Source organism: Thamnophis elegans, chromosome 1 (assembly GCF_009769535.1).
Source record: "Thamnophis elegans isolate rThaEle1 chromosome 1, rThaEle1.pri, whole genome shotgun sequence".
NCBI lineage: Eukaryota > Metazoa > Chordata > Lepidosauria > Squamata > Colubridae > Thamnophis > Thamnophis elegans.
Genome location: NC_045541.1, coordinates 19619675 through 19639639, shown reverse-complemented (window position 1 = coordinate 19639639; position 19965 = coordinate 19619675). Strand labels below are relative to the sequence as shown.

The 19965-nt window shown below is 41.1% G+C and overlaps 1 protein-coding gene across 2 annotated transcripts in view; it reads left to right on the top strand.

The window, feature by feature from the left end:
* ITPRID2 (ITPR interacting domain containing 2) overlaps positions 1 to 19965 on the top strand; it is a 74016-nt gene that overhangs the window by 28718 nt on the left and 25333 nt on the right. For both annotated transcript variants that reach the window (XM_032216879.1, XM_032216888.1), the window contains 3 exons: positions 1232 to 1440; positions 3379 to 4067; positions 16506 to 16578. In XM_032216879.1, the coding sequence (XP_032072770.1) occupies positions 1232 to 1440; positions 3379 to 4067; positions 16506 to 16578 (971 nt within the window). The remainder of the gene's footprint in view (positions 1 to 1231; positions 1441 to 3378; positions 4068 to 16505; positions 16579 to 19965) is intronic.

The window sequence follows — 19965 nt, the reverse complement described above, 5'->3', positions numbered from 1 at the left end:
GATTAAGAACAGACTAGGAGCCTAATCTTCACTCCCCATATCCTTTAAAAAAAGAAACGCTCCTTATTGAGGCTGTGCAGGATCTTTTTACAAAATAAACCAGCGTGAGCTCAAGTCAGTCGGCGTTAAGTATTTTAAAAAAAAGAGGTGACTAGGGAGATTGGTAGAGTACCTCTAAGTTGCAGGTGATAGGCCTAGCCTAGTTCAGGCCATCATTGCCTTGAATTTAAGAAATAAAGAACTGGGAAGGACAAGGTGCCACACATTCTGCAAAACAGTTTGGCTGATTGGTTGCTTAGAATCCAAATCTTACAGGATGCAGTGAGTTTGCTGACCGATTACATGTCTTAATTTTTCCTAACGGTGTAGTTATGATAGCAAAGACTGAATGAACAGGCAAAGTCTTCTCAGAGCTATATGGTTGGAGTTTACGGGGTTTGTGAGTAGGGCTTTGCTTTCAAGGAAGTTTGAACAAGGTTGGGGTAGCTGACAATCTGCCCTTGTATATAATTATTGACCAAAACCATGCAAAATTAAACATTATTCTAGGCCAGTGACAGCTAGCCTTTTTGGCACAGCATGCCGAAAGCGGCCTCACGTACACACCCATAATGCAATGTGCACACAACCACCCCTCTCATGTGTGCGTGACCCCCCACATGTGCCCCATGCATGTGCGTGCATCTCCCATATGTGCCCTGTTCATGTGCGGCAAGACCCAAAGACCTGCTGACCAGCGGGAGGCATGCGCGGCAGAGCTGAGCTGGGGCGATAGCTCGTGTGCCCACAGAGAGGGCTCTGTGTGCCACCTGTGGCATGCATGCCATAGGTTCGCCATCATGGTTCTAGGCAAATTTTGCGGCTCATTAATATCCAAATTAACAGTGTAGCTCAGGAGTATCCAATCTTGGCAACTTGACTTATGGACTTCAACTCCCAGAATTCCCCAGCCACTCCAGTGAAACTTATTCTAGATGTGCTGAGAAGTCTTGTTGAGATTAATAGAATTATGGGAGAGTACACCACAAATATTTCAATGTTTATAAATATATTTCAAGTAAGATCACAGAATCATAATGTCATTTCCTTTCATCTCCTTTAAAAGCTAAAAATTGCAGTCTCAATCTTTTAATCCAGGTATTCAATTTAATAGTTTTACAGATTTGCCCTCTGTACCTAACCAGAAGAGCATACTATATAGTGCAATTCTTGTGTTATTGTTTTAATATAGTGTGTCTGAACTACTGGAACTCTATGAGGAAGATCCTGAAGAGGTTCTCTATAATCTTGGATTCGGACGTGATGAACCAGATATTGCTTCTAAAATTCCATCAAGGTTTTTTAATTCATCATCTTTTGCAAGGGGCATAGATATCAAAGTGTTTCTGAGTGCACAACTGCAGCGGATGGAAGTGGAAAATCCCAATTTTGCTTTGACAAGTATGTTTTTCTTACTGGGCAATATACACATTCAATAAACATAAATGGATAAAAAATTGATATGTTCCTAAATAATTTCAAAAGTTGGCAAAGGCAAATGCGGTATTACTTGATCAATCTCCTTGTTTTTCAGACAGGTAAAGTAGAAATAAATAGATCTAATGAAAAGCCCTTCTAATTTTAAACTATCTGAACCTAGTCACTTGTTGTCAAGGCAGCTAACTATCTCTCTAAAATTTACCCTTTCATTATGCAGTGTGAAAAACTCAGTCTCTCAAATGATAGTGAGTATGTAGATAACTGTAGCAAAGCATTAGGAGCAATTGAGCAGCCTTTTCCAGCCTGGATTCCTTGGAAAAAAATAACTCCCAAATCTTAGCTTCTCTTTCTTATGCTAACTAGAGATGATGGAATCAGTTCTAAAACTTTGGTACCATCCTACTCACAACTGTCCATGGACAGCAGAATGAAGTGGGAGTAAAATGCAGCCTATGGAACTAGAATGTTAGAAAAGGTTCAGAGAAGAGGGAATGGAGCTTATTTAAAAGACAGTTCAGTGAGGAGATAGGTGTTTTTATTTGGTGGAAAAGTGATGGAAGGAATCACATATTTTCCCCCTCTTCTCCCTCTGAACAGTTTCCCAGTGATGTAGCTCGGTGTGCATTAATTTCTTGGGTATATATGCTACTGAGTTGACACAGAGTGGCGTACATCCCTACTGAAAATTAAAACAATAAAAAGGAAACTATTTTTTTTGAGTGATTCAAAGACAGATGTGTTTTTAAGACTGATCCCATGACAAAACAATTCAAGACCATCAACTTTTCCTCAGGGAATACTATACAAGTAACATTTTGGTAAAGAATTGGTGCATGGAACCCCCTAGGTAACTTCTGCCAACCTAGCAGTTCGAAAGCATGTAAAAATGCAAGTAGAAAAATAGGAACCACCTTTGGTTGGAAGGTAACAGTGTTCCATGTGCCTTCAGTGTTTAGTCATGCCGGCCACATGACCACGGAGACATCTTGAGACAGCGCTGGCTCTTCAGCTTTGAAACGAGATGAGCTCCTCCCCCTAGAGTCAGGAACGACTAGCACATATGTGCAAGAATAGAATAGAATAGAATAGAATTTTATTATTTGTATGCCGCCCTTCTCCGGGAGGACTCAGAGCGGCGAACAATTCAAAAGGGGAAAAAGGGGAACATAAAAACAAAATACAAATAATAAAAATAGGCAACAGTCGCACAACCATACATGTCGAGAGGGGAGGGAACTCATCACCTCCAGGCCTGCCGGCAAAGCCAGGTTTTGACGGCTTTTCGGAAGGCCTGGAGAGAAGTGAGGGTCCGAATCCCTGCGGGGAGTTATTCCAGAGGGCCGGAGCTGCCACAGAGAAGGCCCTCTCCCGGGTAATAGCCAGATGGCATTGGCTGGTAGATGGCACCCGGAGGAGGCCAACCCTGTGAGATCTAATGGGTCTGTGGGAGGTAATTGGCAGCAGGCGGTCTCTCAAGTACCCAGATCCAATACCATGAAGGGCTTTATAAGTTACGACTAGCACCTTGAAGCGTATCCAGAGACTGATTGGTAACCAGTGCAGCTCGCGGAGGATAGGTGTAACGTGGGTGTACCGAGGTGCACCCACAATCGCTCGCGCGGCTGCATTCTGGACAAGTTGAAGTCTCCGAATACTCTTCAAGGGCTGCCCCATGTAGAGCAAGGGGAACCTTTACCTTTTTTTTTTTTACCCTACTTCCCTCAGATTTCAGAAGCCAAAGCTAGTTGAAAGTCAGAAGTCGGGCTTGGCTTTGGTGCTGATGTTCTGGTGTTTCTGTTTTTAACTTTGCAAGTTTCAAGTTCATTTGTTGTTTCAATGTTGCACTTTTACAGTGCTGCCCTTTGTTCTTTTTGTCACTTTGTTTTGTCTTTTTGCCAGGTCGCTTTCGTCAAATCGAAGTGCTTACTACTGTGGCCAATGCATTCTCTTCCTTGTACTCTCAAGTTTCTGGCACTCCCATGCAGAAAATTGGGAGCATGAATTCAGTATCTTCCAATAAAGAGGCATCCAGCCCACCTCCTCTGACACGAAGTAACACAGCCAATCGTTTGATGAAGACCCTGTCTAAGCTCAATCTTTACGGAAACCCTCAAGCAGGGGATAGCGGCAGTGGTATGTCCACCGAGAAGGGCAAATGTGAAAGTGGGAGTGAAGAACCAGAAGTGAAAAACGAAGTCAAAACTCCAAAGCACTTCAAAGCATCTTTGTTGGCAACAGTAAAAGAAGAAGCCCCTTACAACCAGTCCAGCCTGTTAGGAGCTCTGGATTCTTCAGAACTTTGTCCTAGTGTTCAACAAGAAACTCAAGGTTATTCTATTTCTTACGAAGATCAGCAAAATAACAACTCTTTTGGACATACAGGTGGATTTCATGAAAAGATTGCTGCTATGAACTCTTCTAATCTCACGGGTGATACTCTGGAATCGACCAGTTCTGAACATAAAGATGTCAGGGCAATTCAAATGCCTGCAACTTCAGTGGCTGATAAAGAGGCCTCTGTTCTGCTAACCATTCCCTCGATTGCCAGCCTCATGCTTCAGCAGAAGGACTCCTTTGAGATGGAGGAGGTATGTGGAAAGAGATAAGGATTATTTGCTTATTTGTTGCTTTGATGTTGTAGTTCTTCAAGTGCTGATTCCCCTACCTATTCTGCACATGCTTTCTCTAGTCTGATATCTGGTACGGTTCCACCACAAAACCGCACTCGACTAATCCGCACCCGAGTAAACCGCGTCGCTGACGTCATCAACAGGGCGACAACAGCGCGGAGACAGAAGCACGCTGTAAACCTAAACCTAAAATTAACCCCTAAACCTAAACCTAACCCCCCTAAACCTAATCCTAAACCTAACCCTTAACCTAACCCTAAACCTAACCCTAACCCTAACCCTAATCCTAACCCTTAACCTAACCCTAAACCTAACCCTAACCCTTAACTTAACCCTAAACCTAACCCTTACCTTAAGTTGAATCGGCTTGCTTTCAAAGCGCTATTTAAAGCGCCCTTCTTTCTCCGCGCTGGCTGTTGTCGCCCTGTTGATGACATCAGCGACGTGGTTTAATCGGGCGCGGCTTAGTCGAGTGCGGTTTTGATGGGTCACAATCTGGTACATGTTGGTAGAACTATGTAGAGGACTTTGGAGAGTTATTGTCCCTCTAGATTGCACAAATGTTGGATACAGAGTTTTGATAAGCCGCTAAAGTGATTCTTTGGTATACAGTGTAGAAGAAGATCTTAAACTACCATTTTAAATTCAGATCCTTTACGGCTTCATACACAACTCTGATCCATTTTTAGTGAGTATTTCAGCTATAGGTACGGTCGTAAAAAGGGGTTGGGGCTACTAATGTGAAGGAAGATTATACTCTTCTGAGATACTCCTATTTAAATTGTGCCTAAAAATCACTCAGAGATACAGCATGTTTGTTATTGTTAGAGATGGACAGCCTGTGACGTCTTAGTTTTATTTGTTTATGCTCTTCGGAGCTCGATATGATCACGAAAACTGACAGCATGATTTTTGTCCATTTTAGGCGGGAATTAAGTAAGAACTATATTTTAAATTCTAAAACAGGCCCATCAACCTATTGCAATTTACTGAGAAGCTCCTATTCCAGTATGGGTAATACTGAATTAGATAGACAAGCGAATGAATTTAAAGCCTTATCCTTTTAGGTCAGGAACAAGCAATCTGGTGCTCTCCAGATAATCTGGGCTGTAATTTGCACCATTCCTTTCTGTTATTTATGCCAGCTATAACAACTGGAAGTTGGTTATAACATTTTGAAGAGTTCCAAGTTATATATCATTATTCGAGGTATATTTCAAGTTACTGGATTTCATTCCTAAAGCTGCCGTTTGTATTTCTGTCCTGACTTTCTAATAACCTTACCGGGGTGAAATGCTACCGGTTCGGCCCGGTTTGCCCGAACCGGTAGTAAAAAATGCTTTAAAAAGTTTTAAAAAGTTTAGACGATCAGCTGAGGGACGATCAGCTGTGCCGCACAATCGTCGGAACTTTTTAAAAGCAGGTTTTGACTACCTATTCGCCTGAACCGGTAGTATAAAACATGTTAAGAAATAGCTGTGTCTGATTGTCTGTGAGGTTCCTGCTTGTTGCAGGGGCCATTTTGTGTGAAGTCCAGCTGCTTTTACATTGTGTGTGAGTCAGTTGTGCAGCTTTCGTGTTATTTTTGTGAAAAGTGTGATAGTTGGTTTTTGAGCTCTCTGTGACTCTGTGTGGTTCCTGCTAGTTGCAGGAGCCATTTTGTGTGAAGTCTATCTGCTTTTACATTGTGTGTGAGTCAGTTGCGCCTGCCCGGTCACATGACCACCAAGCCCCGCCTGCCCAGTCACATGACCACCAAACCACGCCCAGCCGATCACATAGCCATCAAGCCACGCCCACAGAAATGGTAGGGAAAATTATTGAATTTCACCATGGAACCTTACCCATGTGACAAGTCTGAGCAGTACTAATTTTGATGAAGGCTTTAAAATGCCTTTGTTTGCCTCTCAGCTGCACAACTTTTTATTTTTTATCCAACCCTAGATCAGGAATCCCCAACTCCTGGTCTGTGGACCAGCACTTGCCCGCAGCATGCCAGAAAAACAGGTCATGCATACAAGCAAAGATCTATCTGTGGGCTGTAGGCATTACGGGAAATCACGCCCCCTCTAGTCCAGGGAAAAACCCTTCTCCACTGAACCAGTCCCTGGTGCCCCAAAGGTGGGGGGCTACTGCCCTAGATCTCTTCTGGAACTGCAAAATATTTGCTCCCTGTGATGTTCCCATATCAAACTAACATAAGAGGGTTTATTTGTTTTTGGCAAATTTAGCAATTTAGAAATACGCCTGAAATAATGTGACTAAGTTATGTTTATGGTTTTATGGTTAGTTCACAGAAGTGAGGAATCTATCTAATAATGGCAAAAATGAGGACAGTTCTACTTTCTTTTTTTCTTTTTTCTAATTGTCTTGGGGATAGAAAAACACTATGAGACGGAGTCAGGAGTGCCCTAAAGGTCTGCTTTTCTTCTTTCCAAGTTTGTCTTTCGAATGTTTTCTTTGCACGTATCATGGCAGGGATATCCAGGGCACAGTTTTCCAAGCTGTCCCAGAGCTCTGGTGGCTGGGGCTTCTGTCGGAAGTCTGCTGCTGTTAAGATAGCCAGCGTGGGAGAGTGAGTCAAGGCACAGCTTTCCCAGGAGTTTTGGCCTCTGCCTTCTCAGCCAATCGGATGCGTTTGTGCTGGCATCCTTCTATTGATATTGGCGAAGGAGATGTGGAAGGGTGGAGGGAACAGGGCAAAGATTGCAAATAGAAATGCAGGCAGGGCTCTGACCCCGCGACCCGCAGCCGAGGCGGGGGAAGGAAAGGGATCTGCCCCCTTATCCCACCCACCCCAAGTGCCTAATCCCCAAGTGGGAAAGGGAGGACCAGAAACTTCAGCACAGCCCTAGGAGCAAATGAAGTCATGGAAGAGCCGCCTTTGCAAAACCGAGACCTAACAAATGGCTTGTAAGATGGATGTTTATATGCATTGATAATAGTAGTAATTTTGCCGAGGTGGCGCAGTGGTTAAATGCAGCACTGCAGGCTACTTCAGCTGACTGCAGTTCGGCTGTTCAAATCTCACCGGCTCAGGGTTGACTCAGCCTTCCATCCTTCCGAGGTGGGTAAAATGAGGACCCGGATTGTTGTTGGGGGCAATATGCTGACTCTGTAAACCGCTTAGAGAGGGCTGAAAGCCCTATGAATCGGTATGTAAGTCTAACTGCTATTGCTATTGCTATTTTTGCCTTTTGGGTTTGTTTTGTTTAAGGAGTATTAAAGGAACTGCTGTTGATGTTTCAGTTAGGTGTTGTATGTAGCTTTAGAGGTTGCAGGGCAGGTATAGTTGAAGGTAGCAACTTGCTAATGACAACATATCCTGGCTTCCACACATTTTTAGAGTGGGTCTATCTCCCAATTCTCATATCTTTATCGAAATCTCCTTTAAAAGGAGATATTTGCTATGGACTAAGAAGAACTGTATGTTCAATGTTCAAAATATATTATAACAGAATATATAAATATTCTGTTCTATGTCCTTACTGTTTTTTGCTCTGCTATGCAACCGGCCTGATTTTTTTGCTCTAATCTTTCTCTAATTTTTACCAATGACAACCCTATTCCAGCATCTTGCCTTTTTTTTCTTTTCTGATTCAAATGTATAGAGGCCATTTTTGGTCCTGTATTGATTTTATTTATGTATAGATTTTAGTCAGGGATGTGGTGGCTCAGACGCTGAGCTTGTCGATCGGAAAGGTCGGCAGTTCGGCAGTTCCCTAGCACCGACCGTGTAACGGAGTGAGCTCCTGTTACTTGTCTCAGCTTCTGCCAACCGAGCAGTTTGAAAGCACGTAAAAAATGCAAGTAGAAAAATAGGAACCACCTTTGGTGAGAAGGCAACAGCGTTCTGTGCGTCTTCACCGTTTATTCATGCCGGCCACATGACCACAGAGACGTCTTTGGACAGCACTGGCTCTTTGGCTTTGAAACGGAGATTAGCACTGCCCACTAGAGTCGGGAACGACTAGCACATATGTGCGAGGGGAACCTTTACTGATACTAGATTTTAGTATCATTAACTTCAGTTCTGAATCAGATGGGAAGAGAAAAATTAAGTGGCATAATCTGAGTTTGCTTCAGCAAAATGGCAGTTCTTGTGATCTGGCAGGCAGGAAGCTGGGTGTTTTTTTGTGGAGAAAGCTTATTAAAAAGGAACAATGGGAGACTCTCGAAGACTCATTTATGAAGCAGTTTAAAGGCATGCAGGCTTAGCTTTGCGCGATCTAATTTTGGTTTATGCCTTAACCCTGAAATTCAAGCATAAAGAAGTAGCTTCAGATTAGAAGATAAACTTCACTGTTAAAAAATTTACTATGTCTCTGACTCAGTGTCTCGGCTCAGAAACTTATTTTCTATACTCGAAATGGGATCACAGTTCAGTTGCATAAAACCGTGGCCAAAAATTTCTTTCATCTTTACAGTCTAATTAGAAAACAAAAACGCTTAGCAATCAAATGGAAACCAATCAAAAACCTACCAGTAGATCCTCCAATTCTGCTGCCCAGGAGCAGCCAAGAAGTAGTATAGATAGTCCTCAACGTACGGCCACAATTGAGTCTAACATTTATGTTGCTAAGTGAGAAATTTGTTAAGCGAGTTTTGCCTCGTTTTATGACTTTTCTTGCTACATTTGATAAGTGAATCACTGCAGTTGTTAAATTAACAACATGGTTGTTAAGTGAATCTGGTTCCCTCATTGGCTTTGTCAGAAGGTTGCCAAAAGTGATCACATGACCATCGGACATTGCAACCATCGTAAATGTGAATCAGTTGTCAAGCATCCGAATGTAAATCTTGTGACCATGGAGATGCTGCAATGATCCTAAGATTGAAAAATGGTCAGTTTTTTCACTACCGTTATGACTTTAAATGGTCACTAAGTGAACTGTTGTAAGTCGAGGACTACCTGTATGCCATAAGAGAGTTGTTAGTGCACACATAAAAAAAAAACAGAAAACTTGATGTAGGTCCAAAATCTCCTCTCCAGAGGTTGGCTGTTACTGTACCTTTGGCCTTATAGCCTGGCTTAACTTTCAACAGAGACATTAAATAAATGCTGCCTTATTGCCAATGTCTCTCCAGGTAGCAAGGAATGCTACTTACCTCTTTGTATTCCACGTGATCAAATTTGCCAGTCGTTCCTCATGCAAAACTTTAGTAAAATTATCTGTCCTTAAAAGTGATTGGTTTAGGATACCTCTTCATCAGTTTCTCTTCCAAAAAGTGGCTTGCACGGACACAAATGGGTAACTGTTAACGCTTTTAGGAAAACACGGTGCCCGCATTCTCAAGTAAGAATGCTTAATTTTGGGGGTATGAAGATTATTGACTTGGGCTGTACAAAATCATTTGGAGGACTGCAAATAAATGTAATTTGTGGAAGCATCTGTTGAATCATATTACTGCAAATTGGACACGGAAATATCCCGATTTTGTTTCCTTGAATCAAGTTCAATGCATTTTCATTTCAATAGTATTTATTCTGTTCTTTTTAAATGGTGATAACAAGAACACAATGCTTTAGTTTGGTGTTTTGAAAATAGGCTTGTTTCCTAAAAGGAAGTCCTTTGATTTTGGGTTTTCTATTTTAATAAAGAAGTATTGTCTGAATGTATTATTATGAAAAAGATTAACTAGACGATTTTATCACCAAAAACAATTTAGAGCCAAGGAAGTGTCTGAAAATGGAGGCCAGATCCCTAAGAAAGCAGTGCAGACTTTGGAGACTGCTTAACCAATCTGGCAGCTCTTAATAGCAGAGTTTCAAAAGGCTATCTTTCTTTTTCGTTTTATATCAGAAAAGTCATATTTTTCTATTTTTTTCTTGATTTCACCTCTTGTGATTTTTCTTACGTTTTTGTACTCTCATCTTGGAATGCTTCTAACAATATTCCTGCATTACTCATATTAAACAGGCACATAAAACTGGATGCCTTGCAAAAAAAATGTTTACTACAGTTCCCAGTCCAACCAGTATGACCATTGGGCAGAAACAGTGGGGGTTGTAGCCCAAAATATTCGGACAGGGACATCAAAACGCCAACTCCTGCCTTATCAACATTAAGTATGCCAATAGGTTGTTGTGTATAACCAACGGCTTTTGAATAGGCAGAGTCTCCAGTCCTATAAAGGAAGCATGTGTAGGTAGTTGCTTATGAGTAGGAATTATGTGTAAGGTATTTTCTCCCCATAGGTGGCACCGTCTGGATGTGTTCCATAATATGTCAGGGTGAAAGACTAACTATACACATGCATTTAAAGAGGCTGAGCACTTATGTGGTTCCCTTTTTATTGGTATTCAGAATTAAGTCCAAATTCATATTGTGGCTGACAATGAGGCTGTTGTAATGGTTTCAGATCATAGTTTACTCATTCTGCCTCAATAGCAGTATGCATAAAGACAGCTAAAGGGGAATATTTCCAATTCAATCTTGCAGGTAAGTCCATCATGCCTGTTAGGAGCTTCCCATGTTGGTATGGATCTACTTCTCTGTACTGGGCAAATAAGAATGTCAGGTGCAATTTGTTCTGAGAATCCAAAGAATCTTTTAAAAGAAATGAAAATAGCCTAGAATAGCGATGGTGAACCCTTTCAGCACTGAGTGCTGATAAAGGAGTGCACGCTCATCTGGGCTGCAACCTGGAAGAGGAGGTTCCCAGGGCGCATGCATGCGCATCGGAAAACCAGAAAATGAACTTCCGGGTTTTGGCGCATGCATGCACACCAGCAAGCCACTCTTCCGGGTTTCTGGCGTGCATGCACTTGTGATGATCAACTGGGCGGCGCGCATGCTCACACAGGAAAACAACAGACCATCTCTTCCAGTTCCCAGCACTGTTGCACGGACGAAGGCCAGCTGATCGTCACGCATGCATGCCGGAAACATGCATGCCAGAAACCCGGAAGAGGAACTGGTGACATGGCTCCGCATGCCACTTTGGGCACGAGTACATAGATTCGCCATCACGGCCTTAGAAATAGCAAAACTGATGGATTTCTTAGCTATTCCAACTTGACAATAATATTTCACTAGATTACATTTTGGAACGCACAATTCTAACTCATGATAATTGGAGTTCCTCAGTCTACAATGTAATTGGCAATCATACAAATTGGATAAAGTTTCTGAGAACAGGAGTTCATGGAAGGACTTCAATAAATCCCATATATAGTGCAGCTCTTTTCCTCAAAGATAAAATATCAGTGTGGCAAAATTGCGTTAAACATATATTGCCGAGGTGGCACAGTGGTTAAATGCAGCACTGCAGGCTACTTCAGCTGACTGCAGTTCGGCAGTTCAAATCTCACCGGCTCAGGGTTGACTCAGCCTTCCATCCTTCCGAGGTGGGTAAAATGAGGACCCGGATTGTTGTTGGGGGCAATATGCTGACTCTGTAAACCGCTTAGAGAGGGCTGAAAGCCCTATGAAGCGGTATATAAGTCTAACTGCTATTGCTATATTAATTCCAGTGTCAACATGAAGCTAAACTGAAGTAAAATGTATCTCTTGGGTCAAGCTGAGCTCCTGCTATGTAAATTTTTTCCCCAGTCCTTTGGAATGTACAGAATTACATTCTTAAAATAAGGCAGTAGTGGCTAACCATTTTGTCATTGTGTGCTGAAAGCGCCCCCCCCCGCCCCATTTTGGGCCTGGAAGGCTGCCTGCACCAATCTGGAAGCCAAAACGGGGTGCAAGGGTACTGCGCGGTGCTGCCCAAAATGCAATGCAAGTGCCTGCCCCCCCCATGCATGTGCCCCGCCCCCACTCATGCCCGCTGTGCACGTGTGCATCCTCTGCATGCTCCCTGCGCATGCGCGGCAGAGACCCGAAGACAAACTGGCCAGCGGGAGGCATGCACTGCACATGGCCGTAGAGAGGGCTCTGTGTGCCACTTGTGGCATGCGTGCCGTAGGTTTGCCATCATAGATATAGGAGAAGGAAAAGACAACAGAAATAAGCATTCCAACAGTTTTGGTGTGGCAACTATTAAAATGGATTTTAATGCATTTTTAATCTTCATTTTCCTTATCATATTTTAAAGATTAGTAGGGATTCACTGAGCCCTGTTATTCTTTTAGATAATGTCAATTAGTATTACTTCTGGATACTACCTGGACAAGTCCCTGCAATTTTCTTCCCAAGGTTTCAAAAAGTTGTTTGCCCTTCCCGCTTTCCTAGGATTGAGAGAGAGCAACTGGCCAAGGTCACCTGCCTGGCTACCATGCCTAAAGTAGGACTAGAACTCATGATTACTGAGTTTCAAGTCTGATGCCTTGATTACAAAAGACTACTCTGTCCAGATCTCCTCATAGTCTCAGATCAAGGGGAAATATTTTACAGATCCCACCACCAGTCCCTTCTGATGCCATCGAAGAGTTCAGCCAATATTTAGTCATGCTGTCAAAAATAAAACATCTTAAAATTACTGCCTTGCTGTAATTATTGGTTACGTGTATTTATAAAAATCCCTTTATTTGTTATTCAGGAGATAGCCAGGTTATTTAAAAAAAATTGCTTTTAGGAGTTCTTTAACTCTACCATTTTTTTTCTTTTAAAATTGTTTTTTCAAAAAACAAATAGGGACACGTGTTTATATTTAAAAAATATTTTTCTTAATAGCAGGAGTATGTGTCAACTTATGAAATCATGTGTCTTTTTAGATTCAGGGAGATTAAATAAGCAGTGTTTAGGTATACTTAGGTGTCTCTGTGATGTAATAATTATATAATTATACAATGTTTATATTTTTGATTTAAAAAGCAAGTGTTCTGACCTGTTAGTTACCCATTATAACAAATATTATAAATGTTTAATGAATATCTTCAAATTTTTCTTCTATGGTTCCCTTGAAACAAGGTGTATAGGCAAAATGTGTGAGGCTTGATTAATATTCTTTTTTTTTACTGCCCCCTGCAACTCTTTCTCTTTCCCTTTTTTGCTCCTTAAAAGATTTGAAAAATCAGAATAATCACTCATAGTGAAATGTCTTGAAATTCCCCAGACTGAAATTGGAATTTTAGAATTAAATACCCTAGAGTTTCAAGTTTATGTTAATTACTACCTCTAGATCAGTGGCTGGGGAATTCTGGGAGTTGAAGTCCGGACATCTTCAAGTTGCCAAGGTTGAGAAACACTGATCTAGATTTTAAAAAAACAACTGTGGAAAGGTTTTGTCCTTGCAGTTTCTCTACACATTTTGAATATAACCTCTGTAATTAAAAGGGCTATTTATAGTTCCACGTGTTACTAGATTTCAGAGGGCGTCTAAAAAAGTGAAGACCTGTTTCCTATGTCTATAATGCTGAGAGGACAAATAACAAGGAAATGTACCTAAAAGCCAATGGAATCAAATAGATTCCATGCTTTATTTAAGACACTGCTTGAATTACTTAAATTCTATTTAGGTCACTTCTATTTTATTTTAAAGCTTCAGAGGCGAACTAGTACATTTCAGTGCCCAGGAAAAGGCTCTGAAGATAAAATTAAGAACAATGAAATTATTCAAAATAAAAATGGTAGCTTCACAATGATTGAAAAACACCACAGTTTTTGAAGAAGAATCCATGATCTTGGGAAAGAAGATACTTGGGCAAATGGAACTTTAAAGGGAGAAAGTGAAAACAGTGTAGGGGGTCCTTGACTTATGACCATAATTAAGCTCAGAAATATGGTCGTAGGTCGTGGTCATTAAACAAAGGGTTTTAATGCACACAATCCCTGTTCTCCCCATTACGATTGTTAAGTGGAACACAGGCTTCCGCTCAGGGGATGGGGAAGGTTTGAGGTTTGTGGTTTGTTTTATTTATATGCCGCCCTATTCCCAAAAGGGACTCAGGGCGGCGAACAACTCAAGCGGGAAAGGGAACACACAAATACAAAACAAGCATTTAAGATAGCCAACAACCACACCTGTCGAGAGGGGAAGGGAGCTCATCAACCCCAGGCCTGCTGACACAGCCAGGTTTTAACGGCTTTTTGGAAGGCCAGGAGAGAGGTGAGGGTCCGAATCTCTGCGGGGAGTTTGTTCCAAAGGGCCGGAGCTGCAACAGAGAAGGCCCTCCCCCGGGTCGTAGCCAGATGGCATTGGCTGGTAGACGGAACCCGGAGGAGGCCGACCCTGTGCGATCTAATGGGTCTTTGGGAGGTAATTGGCAGCAGGCGGTCTCTCAAGCCCTAGGAGACCTGCACTGCAGCACTTCCCCAGCTCGCATGTGGCCTCCCCCGTGCTTCCCAGGGCCTCCCCTAACCCTGAGGCACCCCATTCCGTTTCCCATCCCTCTGAGTCCCATCCACCCTTCCCTGCCTTGGTCCACCATACTATTTCCAAAGATGGCTTTTGGGAAGGAGAAGCAGCTGATCCACCATATGGCTTTCCTCAATGGAAGCAGTGTGGTTCCTTCCCAGAAGTGGGCACCATTTTGGAAGCAGCGACCATTCTCAGGTTGTGAGAATTGCAGCCCTTTCCAGGATAGTCCTACTGCAGGATGGCATGAAGCGGCCCTGCCATTCCCAAAATGGCATCTGGTTCTGGGCCAGCACCAAGCAGCAGGAGAGCTGCCTGGTGGATCGGCCACTCCTCTTTCCCAAAGGCAAACTCACAGACACTAAATGGGTTATGTATGATGTAGTCCCATTATATATACTATATATAGCAATAGCAGTTAGACTTATATACCGCTTCATAGGGCTTTCAGCCCTCTCTAAGCGGTTTACAGAGTCAGCATATCGCCCCCACAGTCTGGGTCCTCATTTCACCCACCTCAGAAGGATGGAAGGCTGAGTTAACCCTGAGCCGGTGAGATTTGAACTGCCGAACTGCAGATAACAGTCAGCTGAAGTGGCTTGCAGTACTGCGCCCTAACCACTGCGCCACCTCGGCTCTATATATACTTGGGACTTCACCAAGATCTTATGCTCCTATCAGCTTGTCATCTTATGCTCCTACCAGGTGTGTTGTTTGTAGCACGTGGGTTCATAGTATTGTTCATTTGTTTATTAAAAGGAGGGAAAAATACAACTTTTTGGTGTAGAAGTTTGTTTATTTTATTTATTATTTGTCGGCAAGTACAAGGAAACAAGTATGAAAACACATGAAAAAAATGGCACAAATAAATGCATATAAATAAGCAAAATATAGCCATAAACATTTAAAAAGAGCACATATAAATGGGACAGGAGGACAGGGACAGTAGGCATAAGGTATACAGTAGACAGCGTAAGGTAAAAGGTATGGGGGGTTAGAGGAATTAACAACAGGATCAGGTAGGGTGTTCCACACATTTACTATTCTATTGCTGAAATCGTTTTTCCTGCAATTAAGATTAGAGTGGATTACATTCAGTTTGTATCTATTGAAAGTTGAATGCATTCATAATTTCCTAGCTCTCAGTTGCTATGAAACATAGGTATATTTCCTTCGATTGGTAGCTTTGGATCAGATTATCCAAAATATTTTGAAGTCTTAAAGTTAATTAGATTTTTGCACAAGGAACAAGTTAGCCCAGATAGCTGCTATCAATTGTCTTGTGACATAGATAAAAAATAGACCCTGTTTTTTTTTCCTCTTTAAACAAAAACTTCCTGTCTAGTTTCCTTTTGCTGTTTCCGAGGGGGACATGCAAACTGAAGCTTGCAGTATTTCCCACTGTAAGACATTGTGTTTTTAATTTGTAATCGTTGGAGGATGAATCTGCCATATTCTGAAACACAGCATCAACTAAAAATGAAAGCAATCTGCGGTAGCTTTTAATTTTTCAGGAGTCTTTATTTAGGTTTGAAGGTTTGTGGAGCACTGAGAAAGAAAATTAGAAAGTTTCATGAAAGTTGCCGATAGAATAGAAACCTTACCTTGAATATATTTTTTTCTCCTTTCCCCTGTTCTTCTTCTCCTTTTTAACGTAGACCCTGAACAAGACATTTATGAAATGTACAAACTAGCTATCATGGTTTTCTGAGTTTGAGTCAGCTTTACAGCTTTCTTTCCCCCCCCCACATCCCTCCTACTGAACTAACAACTCTCTGTCTTTGTTTGCCTAAAAGTTTTCTAAAAGCAAACCTCATGGGATGTTCTGCTGATTTATTTTTTATTTTTGCTCTGCACCATTGTTCTTAAAAAAGCCTTTTATCCTAAATTACTGATGTCACGGCTTTTTCACATTTTATTGTTCCTGTGTTCCAACTTCAGCATTATCACTCCAGGAAGTCTGAAAAAGATACACCATAATAATAAACAGCAATAATCGACTCCTTTGGCTTGCCAAGGTTATTGTGTTTGGAATTGTTAATTACTAAATAGCCAATTGTGCAAGGTATAAATTCCATGCATATTCACTAGAAAGCTTATTGCCTGTGAGCATAGGTTTAAAAATGCACTAATTTTCTTCTGCAGATTCAAAGTACAGAGGGAGAGATTCCACACGCTCTTAATGCAAGTCAGCGGGCTTTAAACAGAACAAAAAAAGGTGAGTAGATTCATTTTTTTCTTGATCCTCCTGAAACATCCCAACCACTAAATGTCAACCCAAGTACTTTAAGCTTTTTAAGTAGTGGCCCACCCATAAGATCCTAGTCTGCCCTTTAATTACATTTCAGATCATAGTGTCTTCTTCTTGTGAAACGGCACCCCAAATGACAGAGGCTGCATCAGACTTGTAACCTTAATTAAGGGTTTGGCTTTTCTGACCCTTCACCAGTTACGGGGTGGAGGAATTGAAGTGGTGCAATATATTTATATGAGTGAAAGATGCCCTGTCATTTAAAATGACTGTTTTGAACCTTAAAATGGCATACCCCAAACCGAAAAGCTTTTTATTATTCTCCAAATGCTGATGATTCAAAAGTCTTCGGTGTTCAGACACTGAGATAATGTGACATAGGAGCCCTGAGCATTGCCATAAGACGCAAGTGTTAAGCCTCAAGTGTGTTCAGTGAGGTTTCCTCCATAGTAAGACTGTTCTAGGACTGTACTTTCTATTTCCAGATCAGAGCAGGCTCGTGTAGTTTTTCCCTTTGTTGGGTGTCCACTTTAATTACATCCCTCTACTGCTCACTATAGGACTGTGATGGTGAACCTATGGCACGCATGCTGGAAGTGACACGCAGAGCCATCTCCGAGCATGCCAGCCATCACTCGTTGCCGTTAGCAGGTTGAGAATGTAGTATATATATTTACATCCTGGCTCAGAAGCTTTGATACACATATATCTGACCGGCTACTCTTATTTTGGTTATAAGTACACTTAATAAGCAGTTACTACCAGACTAAATCTGCGAGTGTGAGCTCTTCAGGCTTGGTTTTAAACCCTATGTGAAAATCTTTGGCGTTGGTTTGGATGGTATCTCATTCAATCCGTTAGCTATCTGTCAATCTTATTTCCACTGCTTATTTCGTAAGTATGTTCACAACAGATGTATTATTTTTATCTGTTTGCTTATGACTCTCCTCCAAAGCTACTACTTTGATTTTGTTTTCTTTTTCTTTGTTAAGCTGATAATATATTTTTCATAGATTTGTTCATTCAAAGATCAGACTGCAGCTGCTATCAGCAACTTATTTAATAGGGTTGCAGTAAAATATGTTTCATCTCATTGGTTTGCTTCCTTGTTTAAAAAAGCCTAACCATAAAGATTAAAAAAGTTAGCATTTTTATATTAAACCCATAGAATTTGTTTATTCAAAGATCAGCCTGCAGCTGCTATCAATAACTTATTTAATAGGGTTACAGTAAAACGTGGATTATCTCACTGGCTTGCTTCCTTTTGTTTTTTTTAAAAAAAGCCTAGGCATAAAGATTGAAAACATTAACATTTTTATATTAAATTCATAGAATTTGTATGTCCTTTTCTTTATATTAACAACATTTACATTTTACATTTACTTTGTCTATTTTCTGAATAGTGTTTCTTAATATAAGTGTTCATCATATTCAGCTTAATTTAGTAACACATTGTTCAGGGAGAAAAAGCTCAGTTCTCCAGCACAGTTAATATGATGTTCCTTTTAGATAATGAACTTTAATTACAGGAAAACAAGTTTCTCTTTTGTGTATTCAGCATTGGTATTTGTTATTACATAACCCAAGTAGAGGTATGTTTTTCTCACAAGGTTTCCTTTGGTGAAGGACAGACTGGAACAAAAAGTTTCATTTGTATAATATGAAGTGTTGCTAGGCACAATATTCAATATTGTTAAAAATGTTGATTCAGGAAATGATTCTATTTTTTATTCATGAATGGCCTAATGGGTATATCTTATATAGGCCATGAGATTTGCCTTACTGGCATTTGCCAAAATTCAAATACACATTTAAAAATAAATTATCTAACTCTGCAAGGGAAAAAAACGAACATTCAAATATCTTGACAGTTGAAGAATAGAAACATCCGTGTGTAAATCTGGTTTATAGTGAATGGATTTATTTGATTATCGGGGAGATATTTTCCATTCCGGCTAGTGGCAATTCTTAAAGGTTTGGCTTCCTAAAAAACCTTTAATTTGGAAGAACCCTGGACCAAAGCTGACCTTTTCCTGGATGCAAAGTATATGCTCTTTAAGATGAAACAGTGGGACTATACACTGAAATTCAGGATTAATTCAAACTAGCATTCTGTTTGAGCTAAATTAGAAGACATGGCCCTGATCATTATTTTCTTGTCACTTCCTTCTAAAAAGCTCAGGTCTGAATATGTAGACTTCTTCTTTTCCATATTTTATTTTTGCAGCAGCCTCACATGTTTTATCCAACCATACTCCACAGCCCCTCTTTTATTAACAGATCTTCATTATTCCTAGTCTAACACCTTCTCTGTTCTACTGATCCTACCGAATATTAAACACACACACAGTGATTTTTTTTTACACATTCCTGTCTTCAGCTTTTGCTATTTCTTATAAATTACAGGAACAAAAATATTGCACAGCATATTGTTTGGCATGACATGACAGCTGCAGGTGGTACAGAAGAGGGAAGTCAGAACGATCGAAGGGTTCAATCATGATTAAAATGTTTGAGGCAGTTTAAAACCTGGGGTTTTATTTGTATTAATTATTATTTCAATTACTCAAATGCATAACATCATGCACGGTGTGGAGAAGGAGAGGAGAATTTCTCCCTCTCTCAAAGAAGTAAAACTTGAGGCTATTCAGAATAAGGGTCTGGAAGGAAATCTAAAACAGACAGAGGTTCTCAGAGCTCATAATTAAACTGTGAAATTCGTTATCACAGGATGTGGCAATGGCCATTAACTTGGATGGTTTTAAAAGGGGAGGGGATAAACTCAAGGAAGACCTAATTAAGAGCAAATAGTTTTGAACATTCAGTGTTATAGAGACACAGTGGCTCAGTGGCTAAGACGCTGAGCTTGTCGATCACAAAGGTCGGCAGTTTGGCGGTTTGAATCCCTAGCACCGCGTAACGGAGTGAGCTCCTGTTACTTGTCCCAGCTTCTGGCAACCTAGCAGTTCGAAAGCGCATAAAAATACAAGTAGAAAAATAGGAACCACCTTTGGTGGGAAGGTAACAGCATTCATTTTCATTTTCATTTCATTTTTTTTCATTTTATTAGAATTTATAGGCCGCCCTTTTCCCTGAGAGGACTCAGGGCGGCTTACATAAAATAAGGAAGGGAGGGTACAAGACAATAGACGCAAAAATAGGAGCCAAGGTGGCGCAGTGGTTAAATGCAGCACTGCAGGCTACTGCTAGATCAGCAGTTCAGCGGTTCAAATCTCACCGGCTCAGGGTTGACTCAGCCTTCCATCCTTCCGAGGTGGGTAAAATGAGGACCCAGATTGTTGGGGGCAATATGCTGACTCTCTGTAAACCGCTTAGAGAGGCCTGAAAGGCCTA